This window comes from Ptychodera flava, chromosome 3 (assembly GCF_041260155.1).
Source record: "Ptychodera flava strain L36383 chromosome 3, AS_Pfla_20210202, whole genome shotgun sequence".
Classification (NCBI taxonomy): Eukaryota; Metazoa; Hemichordata; class Enteropneusta; family Ptychoderidae; genus Ptychodera; species Ptychodera flava.
In genome coordinates, this window is record NC_091930.1 from 39,344,777 (window position 1) to 39,358,064 (window position 13,288).

Below are 13,288 nucleotides of genomic sequence, written 5' to 3' on the forward strand. Positions count from 1 at the left end.
TAATTTTCCTTAAAGTCCCTTTTAAAATTGAGCTAGTGGTGAAAATAGCGCCCTCAGTGGTGTTGAGTAAGAAATTCATTTATGGCCAAGGTTGATCTGACATCTCCACACCTTGCTGAAGAAGTTGAAGGCTATGATGTCACATCAGCCTCAGCCTAGAATCCTACTCCGTCCGCTTGCCTCCGTACCTCCGACCCACGGAGTAGGATTCTAGGCTACATCAGCCTGTACAGCCTGACTCAAGTTGACTAAAACTTATTTTACAAAAAGGGTTTTGTATTCAAGCTGACGTTCAGATACCAAATCAAATTTTCGGGTGGGATATAGAATAGATAAATTTTGACTTTGTAATTTTTAGCTCACGTGTGTAAACACGTGGGCTAATGTCATAGCGATGTCTGTCTGTCTGTCCGTGTGTGTGTGTGTGTGTCTGTCTGTCTGTCTGTCTGTCTGTCTGTTTACACGATAACTCAAAAACGCCTGAACGAATTCAAGTCAGATTTGGTACACAAGTACCATATGCCACTTGCAATAACTGATTTGATTTTGGTTAGTGTGGCTTGCATATTAATGAAGTTATCTAATATCGTTTTTTTCCGTACAATGGTTTCCCTATGGAGACGGTAATGACAGTGTAGACATATATCAAGAAATACTGCACAAAATTTCATGAAACTTTTCACAGATGACAATTTAAGAACATTATGATGATACTGTGAGTGTCATGTCAATTATCTTCTCATTTGCATATTTAATGAACTTTTGTTATTAGTGAGATAACTCTAAAATTCCTGCACCAAACTTGATGATACTTGCAACAAATATTGATCTGATATATATCTAATTATACTAAGAAGCATTAGGCAGTGTCAAGTTAATAAATAGCTCATTTGCATATTTTATGAAGGTTTGTAATTAGTCATATAACTCCGATATAACTTCACCAAATGTGATGAAATCTGCTGCAGATACTGATCCGACTGATATCTAGGTGTAGTGTAAAGCATTTAGTAGTGTGAAATTAATTAAGGGTTCATTTGCATATTTAATGAACTTTGTAATTAGGTATATAACTCTGAAATTACAGCACCCAAGTCAGTGAAATTGGGTACAGATATTGTGCTGATAATATTTAATTATACTGAGAAGCATTTGGCAGTGTCAAGTTAACAAATAGGTCATTTGCATATTTTATGAAGTTTTGTAATTAGTGATATAGCTCCAAAATAACTGCACCAATTGCGATGAAATCTGCTGCAGATACTGATCCGAGCTAATTGTGGTGTAGAGCATTTAGTTGTGTGAAGTTAATTAAGGGTTCATTTGCATATTTAATGAACTTTGTAATTAATGATATTACTCCAAAATTACAGCGTTAAATTTGATGAAACTTGCTACAGATGTTGATCTGATAAATATCCAATTGTACTGAGAAGCATTGAGCAGTGTCAAGTTAATAATTAGCTCATTTGCATTTTTCATGAAGTCTTATAATTAGTCATATAACTCCGAAATAACTGCATCAAATGTGATGAAAACTGCTGCACATACTGATACGACAGATATCTAACTGTGTTGTAAAGCATTCAGTAGTGTAAAGTTAATTAAGGGTTCATTTGCATATTTAATAAACTTTGTAATTAGGTATATAACTCTGAAATTTCGGCACCAAAATTTTGTGAAACGTGCTACAGATATTGATTTGATAAATATTTAATTGTGCTATGAATCATTGAACAGTGTCAAGTTAATTTAGGGTTTATTTGCATATTTAATGAACTTTGTAATTAGTGACATTACTCTAAAATTACAGCATTAAATTAAATAAAACGTGCTACAAATGTTAATCTGATGGATATCTAATTGTCCCATTAAGCATTGAGCAGTGTCAAGTTAATTAACAGCTCATTTGCATATTAAATAAAGTTTTGTAATTAGTGATTAAACTCTGAGAGTACTGTGCGAAGTTGAAAAAAACCTGCTACATATAGTGATATAACAGATATCTGATTGTTCTGTGAAGCGTACTACTATTAATGAACCTGTTGTAAAACACGTGAGCATATTCAGTTCATATCTGGTTATTTCTTGATAATGCGAATCAATCAATACATCTGTAAAGCAATGTCTCAAATCAAGTAATATATTTGGCAGTCCAAATAGTATAGTAAAAATTAAATATCCTCAATAAAGAGGTACAATTATTGATAGTAGTGTTTTTGAGAACAAAGAGATGATGGAATAATCTTCAAATTTATATGGTACAATGTTTCATCTCAAATAAGTAAGTCAAATGTGCATGCATTCAGTTTAGTACGGGAATCGAAATTCGTTTGCCATTTTGAAGTTTGTTGATGAAGGCTATTTTCTGTCAGTGATGTCTAAAATATACCGCGAGAGTTAAAGTTCAAACGATTTGAGAAAAATATACCTGATTTTTTTTAGAAACAAACATAAAAAGGTTGATTTTTCATTGGCATTAGACAGCCAGTACATATAGGCCTAAATAGCACCGGGGCCTTAGCCTGCAAGTTATTTTTACAACTTAGATCAACTGCCAATGGTTCTATTCAAGAATCAAAAGGAAGCAATGCATTCAACAGGCTATGTACGCCCAAAAGATTACAAAATAGCAGTACAAACTCACTAACACATGTGTACATGTACGAGCGCGTATGAATTCTATGCACGTTTGAGCACTGTCGTTTGTTTTTACCATGGTCCAGTCGAATGTCTTCCGGGTTTAACCTATTGTCAACAGTAATCCACTGACCACCATTACTGGTAGGATGGCAACTTCCCCATCTTTATACCGATAAAGTTTGTCAAAACTTTCATACTGCATGTTTAGCCCTTAAGGGTTCAACTTTCTGGGGAAATTTTAAACTCACAAGGTTCAGTGCAACTTGCCCAAGAAGACCTCTTCCTGACCATGGCTGTGGTGTAATTCCAAGGTGAATGGGCGCTTTGTTCCTGATGACTGTTACACTGACAGGTCTCTGATAGATGAATGAATGAATGAAGAAATAAACGAAGAAACAATTTAACATTGCGCTCATACTCATATTTTCTACTTTACAAGCAAACACATTTGACATAAGTAAAAGAACCAACACTCAAGCTGAAATGAAAGCAATGTGTTCGAAAAAGCGACGACGTTTACGCAATGATATTTTGCTAGCGTTCGCCCCCAACAAAGTTTGCAGTGATCGGTGAACGCTGCAGTTGTGAGTGAAATAACAGGACTTGTCGACTTCAGGTCATGGCCTTAGGGATGACAAGTCCCTGACCGTGACCTGAAATACTATTGAAGTAGAACGGAACAGAGCCACGGAAAACTGCTTTCTTTGTTGCCCGTGCTGAGCTGTTCCAAATGGCGATCACACCCAGCCCGTTTACGTCTAGAACTGCAAAGTGGGAAAGGAGACACAGAGACAAGATCATGTGAGAATACAAGTTTCTGTTTCTTGCAAGTCATGAAGACCAATTAATCGATGCATTCTTAGCATCAATAAAGTTTGGAAGCGATGTATGTCACCATACATGTATGAATGCTCGAATACATAACTATACGGTGTGTGGAGGGGTCGCGGCCACTAAAATGAACAGTGTGTTTTTCATTAGCACAATCCAGAATTAGTTTACGTAATTTCTATGTTTCCGAGATTTATTCGACAAAAGTGCAGTAAATTTTACTCTCCATCATGACCCATGTCGTAATTCTACCACTTATGTAAAAATATCGATTTTTACGTCCACGATTCTATAGTGTTAACACAATTCACTCCTTACATTGGCTAAGTGCTGACCTATTTATCGCCCGGTTTTCACCTTATCCAGGTCACGGGTTTGTTAATCTGTTGTTTGTGTGGATACTTAGACACTATTGTAAAGAATTTGAACACCATATACCTGCACTCAGTGTGTTTTGTGTTCTAAACCATTGCCCACCAGACCGGCGCCATCGATGATGAAGCGATATTTTTTCCTCAAAAGGTCTTATGTCTGGATACGGCGTCCTCCACAAGGCTCCATTCCATTGACAAATTCATAATTTGAATGGCAAAATGGAAATTGTACGACAACTTCCGTTGATATAGTTCATTGTGATGATGACGAATATTGTAACTGTATGCTACAGAATATTTTATTTGTTGTGATCGAAGAAGTAACCTGTGTTGGAATTGACCACTTCTCTAATTCATGCATTGTAACATTTTCCTACCGGTACCAGGGCTATGCATAAGCTGTACTGCGTGACTCTACTGAAGTGACCCAGGTCAACACTGAGTGAAGCTGTGTTCAATGTGGATTCCGAGACACAGAAGAATTCTGTAACCTGCATGAAAGCCGTATTTTGAATTCAATCGTGTCCAGACAGACAGAGGCCACGCATATGGGTCAGTGAGTAATCATTTGTAACTGAAAACCGACGCACTGCATGGCTGCTTTATGACAATAGTACTGAGAACTTCGCAAAAGGAATTAAAAGGTAGAGAGTTGCCCGGGGGCATTCTACTCTAAACTGATAGGTACATCACAAAAACCACAGAACGACAAGCAGAGTAGGTATTCTAACTGGGAGGGAGGGAGGGAGAGAGAGAGAGAGAGAGAGAGAGAGAGTATTATCGGCGGATATTATTAATATTAGGGAATTTGCGTACATAAGAGCTTACATCCCTGCACTTTTTTGAATACGGAAAATGATTCCACCTGATCAACCGCATTGGTCACATTTAAATACGATCAAAATCACTGTACCGGTAATGGTTCGCATAATCGGCTGCACAATCATCGACGACCGGTCATGAAACGCGAGACAACTGGAACGTTGCCCTCACAGTTTGTATAGATTTCAAGATTCGGTCATGAATACATAGTCAAAACTAGCCGTTCGTTAAAACATAGACAGTGGAGGGGGGAAGCACAGCTTTGCATCGAATAAGTAACAGTATTTGTTTCAGCATCAAATTACTTCAGTGTATTACCAACCTTTTTATCCAACTTTCTGTATTATTGTGGTCACTGCATGTCGAGCATTGTCAACGGAACGAGTGCTAGCTAAAGCGCAGTCGCCTGTGGTTCAATACACTGCGATGGCCGCTGTGGCGTGCACTAATGCATACTACACAGCGGCCGTCATGTATTAACCACAAGCGACTACAAGCCAAATTTCTATTGTTCGTTGATTTTCCTATTGACTACCCGGCGTCTTCTTATCGTTCTCTCGCTGTATACTGAGTAGTCTTTTACATATAGTCTTTTACATATATATATATATATATATATATATTTTTTTTTTTTTTTTTTTTTTTTTTTTTTTTTCAATATTTTCATCGTTAGCCAAGAAAAGAAGTCTAACGGTGGATTGACGAGCCTAGGCTGATAAACACATTTTCCAAGTGCGTCCACAACCGTACGGAAGCGACCGCGGCCAGTCGAAGTGTTAAAACAACAATTGAAGCCAAGCCTGTCACAACACTGACAATTACATTATTCGTTAGTGACAACATAATAAATTCGGAAAGCTTGTCTGGGATTTCTTTAATCTGTCATGCCTTTGTTACAGACTGTTGAACATCTTATGCTAGAGATCAGTAACAGGACAAAAAGTTAACGCTTCAGAACACGATGTTGATCTTCTGAAACAAATCGCAATAGTTTAAGCAAGATTTTATGCCAGGCGCAAATTTTGACCTGAAAACTGTCGAGTTTGCTCGGGGAGGGAGAATCAATTCTTTGCAGGCTATTTAGGGTCTGTTCTTTTCTCGGAAGATTGCTTTGGCCTCGCGTATATATGCGTAGGAAAGTTGCTCTGTTTAACGGTCTGTTTCTAGGGACTGTGGTTGTTGATGTTAGGGGAGAGAATCAAATAGCTATGCATTAGCACAGTTCCGCCGACACATATAAACCTCACCTCTTACCAAGTACCTGCGGCTCACGTGACTTCTTTTATCCGGAAACGAGGTAAACAGGTTCTTGCAGGGTCAAATATTTACGTGCCGAACTTTTACCCAACGAGAAAAAAGACTGGATTTCATTTTGTAAAGGGAGACCTAATCCTTTTTGGAGAAATAAACCTACCTAAAGACAAACATAGAATACTGCTTAAAAATTTAAGTGATCGTTGTAAGTGTGAGCTTGGATATAACGACGCGCAAAGAAAGCTGTCTAGAACGAGGATGTATATTAGCAACTTGGTGCGTCATAGAGCTAAAATCCCTCTTCGCTTATCTCATGACATTTCCGCGTCGGAGTCTTCAAACTCTTATGCGTAGTTTGTTTAAAATTGCACGATAAGGCTCAGTATCACACTGACTGTTATTGTTTAATCGAAAGTAGAGTTGTCATTGGCGAAAGTACAGCTGGTGGGACTGACTCGTTCAGCGTTCAACTTTTTCACTACTGCACTCCGCACGTACTCATATGATTAGTTCGAGAGGCACATTCCTTCGTTGTGACTCTGAGTTTCCAGCTTAACGGAATTTACAGGGTACACTAATAGGTATGTACATACTCTACGTTTCAACTTTTCCTTTAATCCTCGACTTTCTGGTTGTATAAGTAGCTGACTGTTCAATTATGCACTGTCCAAAGACTAACAGTTTTATTTACTCTATCCCACGGTACAATAACCGTGAACTAACACACAACGACTCCTGTTGTTGTAGTCCTGTAGCGTAAACAGGGACTTTGATGAGCCATTGGTAAAATACATTCGGCTTTCGGCATTAATTACGAAAACTAGATTTCATGAAAACAAGGGCAAAGCACTAGCTTTGTAAAAGTGAGGATGGTCAAATCGTAAATGATTTTGAAACCAAAAGCTTGTGTAAGTAATAACTTTTCAGTTTGACGCTATTTCAAAGAGTTATGTGTAAATAGACATGCGCAAATAGACATGCGCATAATCGAAGTAACAGTGAAAGAATGTCCTATTAGGATATTGATTTTGTTGTACTCCTTTGGAAACCTTGTCAAAATAGTCGAAGCAATTTTTATAATGATTTTGTTAAATGCATACACCTAAGACAGCGAATGTCCTGAAAAGTACACAAACATGATAAATTGCCCTTGTAATAGGTTCGTGTTATAGCATTACACATTTCCCTTAGCTTAAGGTTAATTGATGTGATAACCCGAGTTGATGTATGTACATGTGTTTTTATCAAAGTTTACACTTACAATCGAATGGATAAATTGATAATAAAACTCTGTAACATTGATTGTGTGTTAAGACGTATATAAGTCTGTCAACTTTACGTCCTCAATTAAAGTGTAATGTATGAATCCACTTGAAATAATTTCTGCACTTTCATATTCCAAACATATTAATAAGATATGATAAATTCCCATTTTTGCTCTTTTTCCAGCTTAACATTCATGATGGTTTGACCAGCTAGCTCCTTTTCAGGAACACAGTTTCTGCAGTATATCTACTGCAAGAGATGTGTATGGCCATGACATAGTATAACCTTTGTGGAGCCCTGTCAAGCTAAGATTTATACCAAAGTGATATCGTGAACAGCATCGGTGAATTTTGGTCATCATGGCAGAGGCTCCAGGGGTCAGTACCATCAACCCACTGAACATCCTGTTTCTAGACCTGGCAAAGGGCTTGACTGAGAATGATGTGAATGAAATAAAGAACCTACTCAGAGGAGATCAGGTGTCTGAGCAAGAGATGGATAAGCTGAAAAGTGCCATAGATGTCTTCCATCATTTAAAGAATCGAGGCGATATAGGAATCAGTAATTTAATTCTCCTAAAAGGATTGTTTTCACATATACACAAAGAGACCCTAAACACAAAAGTAACGGAATTCCAGAGAAAAAATGCTTCAATTACTGGTATGCAATCGCTGTAACTCTTTTAAATTTGGTAAAAAATAATTATCTTTTCATGAACTTGACGATATTTTAACTTTCGCCAGATTGGTAGTGAGTGATATTGATTTGTTCATATGACGAAATTTTGAAACTTATTATAAGTAGTAGTAGTAGTAGTTGTAGTAGTAGTAGTAGTAGTAGGTCAAAAACAGAGCAGTTTTTCATATGTGAAAATTGACTTGGCCATCATGAGTGTCACATAGAATGTCATCAAAGGCCCTTGTGATCTTAAAAGCATGAAGATTTTCATTTAGACGATGATACTGAAGTTCAAGTCATAATCTGGACTAAATCTTGGTTCGAAATATTTCCAATGAATCAACAGAACCTTGGTTCCTAAACCAATTTATTCTTGCTTCATGAATAGGAAACTTTGCCATTGTGGTAATGTAAACAGAGACTTTACACGTCTATGAATAAATACAAATTTTAACAGGAAGTTTAATGAAAAGCTACGAAATATTGACAGCTTGACCAGGTAAAATCACTGAGACGTTATAGCAGAAATAACATCAAGAAGGGGTTGGATATTTTGACACTAAAGGAAAGTATGTATGAGTGAATCAATGTCATCAGGCCCTACAGAGAGAACAGTTAGCACCTTAACGGAAACCAGTACGGAACGCAATAGAACCAGTTTGATAGGCTCAGTGCATACTCACCATTGTAAATCCCCATCTTTCTTTATGATGGAATCATAATAATAAGCAGCAAAGTTTGGTTTGATTGAATGTGGAATGCTCAAAATGTCCCTTCAGACGGAGTCTAATCAGTCTGAAAAACATGTTGTATGATGATCCATTATCAAGTGTTTGTAAGTTGCAACTTTCTACATTTTACTTAGAAAATAATTGTGCTCTGTAGAATACTGCAACTTAAAAGAGTAAGTTCTTGATACAAAAATGATTTTCAATGCCGTATTTTAGACGAACAGATATAGCCTTGTAAATATATTGCAAAGAATTGTAACTTTATTACACAAAGCCGATGAAGTTATTAACCAACATCTTTCCCCAGTATTGAAAAGATCACCTATAGTAGTAACTTTAGCATTGACAAAGATTAGCACGGCAAAGCATAATGGGAGGACTTTATTTATAAATTTGAAAAAGAGGCTCTTTTAGAATGTCACGAATGCTAACTGGGATTCCTTTAAAACTATGAAATGATACGCAGGGTAAAGAACATCCTGATACAATACTTTAAATGTTACTAAGACGTAAAGCAATCTGACGAGTCTCCAGGTGATTAACGTTGTTGTTGTTGCTGTTTTTGTTGTTGTTGTTGTTGTTTTTGTTGTTGTTGTTCTTGTAGCCAAAAGCCTATGTTCTTTTTGCTACAAAATTAATTTTAATCACATTTTCATTGTGAAATAAGTGCTTCGCCATTTCAATGTCCAAACGTCGTGCATTTGGAAATTTTCTTTTTGACACAATACGATTATTCTTTTTAGATCCTGTTGATAACACATCTACATCTGTATCCAGTGGCGGTAACGATTTGAACCAAACATCAAGTGAAGGTAATGATACATATCGATATTAGATGCATTTTTTAGAGGATAAGTTATGTAATCAGCTTAGAAACATAAAAAACAGCTTGTAAACTCTACAATGAATGTAGTAAAGGTTTCTTTAGACACAGATGCCAAACCGTTCTTACATTACAAAGTACTTGACTTCTTCATTTGAAATTCAAAAACATGGAGATAGCGGGGCTTTTAGAGAAGATGTTTCAGACAGAGAGAACTTCCGCCAAAAATGAAAAATATTATATTGTATTTAGAAAGCATTCTTCCGTGTTATGCCAAAGAAAATGTTCACTTCATTTAACAGGGGTGACAATGTTCATATAAGTATATTTAAGTTAACAGTTTTCAATATTTGTTCTACAGGGATGACAGGGAAAATCAATGTGGTGATGGATGAAAATGAAAGACAGAGACAAGAACTTGACATTGAAGAAAGGAGGGTGAAACTTGACCTACAAAAGAAACTGTTAGAGTTAGTTCAGAAATACATTAACTCAGTACCAGAAAATGACAATGCCAAGCTTGGAGAATGTATGGATAAATTAAAAGAATTCGGGGCTGACTTGAATGAAGTTAAACGTGGGTCTCTGTTCTTTATTTTGAGCTTTATTACAGAGCAGGATTTAGATTGTTTCTGGCAGAAGTATAAAGATGGTACAGTGGACAAGGCTCTAACTAGTATACTAATACCAACTGACATAAGAGATAAAGCTTTGAAGGCTGGTATTACTATAAGAATCAAGCTGGAGATAGATGATAAAGAGTATGAAGAAGTGAAACAGAAGATGCATGGTAAGTTGCTTTTGAAGTGATGAGAATACGTTAAACAGAATATATATCGCGAACATAGAAGGAATATGCAAAGAAAAAATAATTCCCAAGAACCACATAAATATATCTAAAGCATTGAAACTGACTCCGTACACTGCCAACACAAGGTATGACTATGTAATTATATGCAGCATAGACAAGGGAAAATTTCAAATTTTGTATTTACAGTACGCACATTTTCTGGAAAGAGCAATTGGCCTTTAGAATATGGAAATAGCTCAATCACTCGATCTCATTCAAATTTTTAGCTTCCTACTTAACATGCTAGTATATAAAATTTGCTTTCAACTCATTTTTACCATCTTTTTTGTTTTCACTTAACAGAAATGGCAGCAGTTTCCTCTGCATGCAGAGAAACGTTGCGTCAAGTTACAAAATGTGATAAATGGGAAGCTTTTGTCATGGATCAAGTACAGGATAAACAACAAGCAAGGACTTTACTTGAACAATCAAAGTTTGATCCAGTAGTAGATGCCCTGAGAGAAGAAGAGTTTTTCTTCCTTAGTCTTGTATCCTTTTGGTTCGAGAATTCCACTTTTCCTCCAACAGTAACAAAAGCAACTGAGCATGCTTTGATACACAATGCAGAGATGTTTTGTAAAGAAAATAATATGAAAGTGGAAAACCTCAGAGATATTGTGAAAGCTAGATTTAATGATGTAGGAAAGTGTCTGTATGAGCATATCACTGAGGAAAATGTTGGAATATTGAATCCATCATGGATTGACAAAAGTATTTCAAATCTAGAATCACACTTTTTTGGTTTGTTGACAAAGTCTGAAGATTGTTACACCTTCCAAAGCAAATATTTATACACTTACATCATTGCGGCGTATATAAGTACATTATTGCATTGTCGTCAGATAATATTCCAATATTACTCAAGGATGACAGAACAAAGATTTTGCAAGCCAACATGTCATATTGTTTCCCATATGTCACTGGGATTTTGGGTAAGAAAGCATCATATTTCCTAAACGAAGTTGCAAAATTCAGTGAAGTGCAATATTCTGTTGATATTGATAAATTAGCAGTGGTCGGTAATTGTTTGTTGGAATCAGAGAGGCCTTTTGTTTATGCAATAAATATAGAGAAAGTCATGGGTCTTGACTATACATTAGATCTGTCAGCTTGTACTGGGATCTCCAATCAAGGTATACATGCTCTCTCTGTAATTTTTCAGTACACCTCATTAATCAAAGACATTAAATTGTATTCAGAGATTGATGAAGCATTTCTCTCAAGTGAATTCAAAGAATGTCTGACAAATATTAGTGGAAATCCATCAGCTGTTGACAGGTGTACAGTCAGAATAAACAATTCTCATGACTTCATTGTGACTGCCAAGTTGTTGCGATTTCTACCATTATTATTTAAACATGCAAAATCCAGGTCTGGCAGTGACACAACTCAGCAACCAGCAGTCAGATCATTGACCATTTCAAGTAATGTGCAAATATTGGAAGAGATTGACGATTGTAGAATTGGGATGTTCATGAAGGCATTGTCATTCATGCCACATCTAGAAAAACTGAGCCTAACAGGTTTTGGAGAAAAATTTTGTGAGCAGTTTGTACTCTGTTTTTCTGAACAGACTTTCATTCTCAATATCAATACATTGTGTTTAGCTGAAAACGAGTTGTCCTTGAACCATTGTAGGTTATTACGAGCGGTGTTGAGTAAAATGCCACGTCTCAATGTTTTGGACTTAAGCAGAAACAGTATTGGCAGTTTAGGGTGTACAGTATTGCTACCAATAAGAGATCAAATAGATGTAAGGGTAGATGATAATTACATAGCACATGGTTTACTTGAATTTCTACCTTTGTGTACCTCTACAGCGGAGCTGCACGATGTTGGTGATCTCACTCTTAAATCACTGGATGATGTTGCAAATTTGATAAGAAGTTTAGATAATGTGAGACACATAGATTGTACAAAATTAATGACCAGTCAGTTGTCAAAACTCAGTGAAAATTTATCACTACTCAGTAACATTGTAAGCATTGATCTGAGTGGTACTGAGTTGAACCAACATATTGTTTTGTTGCTAAGTGAGAGACTGAAACATTTAAAAGAGCTTAAAAGGGTAGATCTGAGTCATTGTTGCGTTAGCAGAGATGACATGAAAGTTTTATTGCAACACATTTCTCAAGAAGTGACAGATTTAAACCTCAGTAACACCGACATGTCATGTGTTCTGCTCACTGAGTTGACACGATTCAGAAATTTGAAGTATCTTAACCTCAGTAACAGCAACCTTAAAGCCGATGATCATGTTTCAGATCATTCCCACATCGGTGATTCACTTAAATCTCAGTCACAATGATCTTCATGAATTGAATACTGAAAATCTGGAAATTACACACAACTTGAAGAATTAGATCTAAGTTATAATAAACTCAGCCACATTGATATATCAGAAGGCGATTTTGCCCTAAAACATCTCACAAAGTTACAGAGACTTGACTTAAGTCACAACAACTTACAGTTGTCATTGCATTCTCTCCTTTTAAATGTTTCAGAAACACTGAAATATTTAGATATCAGTTTCAATAAAATTGAGAATGTTGATCAGGTTGGTAAAATGATATCTGAGTTTAGTCAACTATGTTATATAAACATGAATTCAAATAAACTTGGTGCTATTGGAGTGCAGACACTGTTATCTGATATGGATAGCTATGATGCTAAATGTGACATTGATGTTAGTCACAATTTGTTTGGGCTCCAAAAAATAGTTCCCTATATTTCAAACCAACTTCCTACATCAGCTATTTTACCTGATTTTGAAAGAGAAAAACTTGACATTAAAGGATGAACACTTGAAGGTCTTTTCAAAAACATTTGAAAAATTACCACTGTAAAAATTCCAAAGAGGGTAAAGTGGTCTGAAACTGAATACATGAGTGTGTTGAATGATATATCATTTTTTTCTAGTACAGAAAGATTATTACTTGCACGGTTAAGCCCAATCACTCGTCCTTGTTTAGCTAAAATTTTAAAAAAACTTCAGTTGTTTGAGAAACTTAGACAA

At 36.2% G+C, this 13,288-nt stretch overlaps 2 protein-coding genes across 3 annotated transcripts in view; both read left to right on the forward strand.

Annotated features, from left to right (window-relative positions):
- LOC139129985 (uncharacterized) overlaps window positions 1–12,400 on the forward strand; it is a 102,830-nt gene extending 90,430 nt beyond the window's left edge. The window contains exons 1-4 of one of the 2 annotated variants that reach the window (XM_070695697.1): window positions 7,212–7,850; window positions 9,343–9,411; window positions 9,784–10,212; window positions 10,576–12,400. In XM_070695697.1, coding sequence (XP_070551798.1) covers window positions 7,550–7,850; window positions 9,343–9,411; window positions 9,784–10,212; window positions 10,576–11,228 — 1,452 coding nt within the window. In that variant the 5' untranslated portion in view covers window positions 7,212–7,549 and the 3' untranslated portion in view covers window positions 11,229–12,400. Of the gene's footprint in view, window positions 1–7,211; window positions 7,851–9,342; window positions 9,412–9,783; window positions 10,213–10,575 lie in introns of those variants that run through there. The other variant, XM_070695696.1, reaches the window with a different exon arrangement.
- The window catches only part of LOC139129296 (uncharacterized), a 413,410-nt gene that overhangs the window by 186,463 nt on the left and 213,659 nt on the right, over window positions 1–13,288 (forward strand). The gene's annotated exons all lie outside the window — the stretch shown is intronic.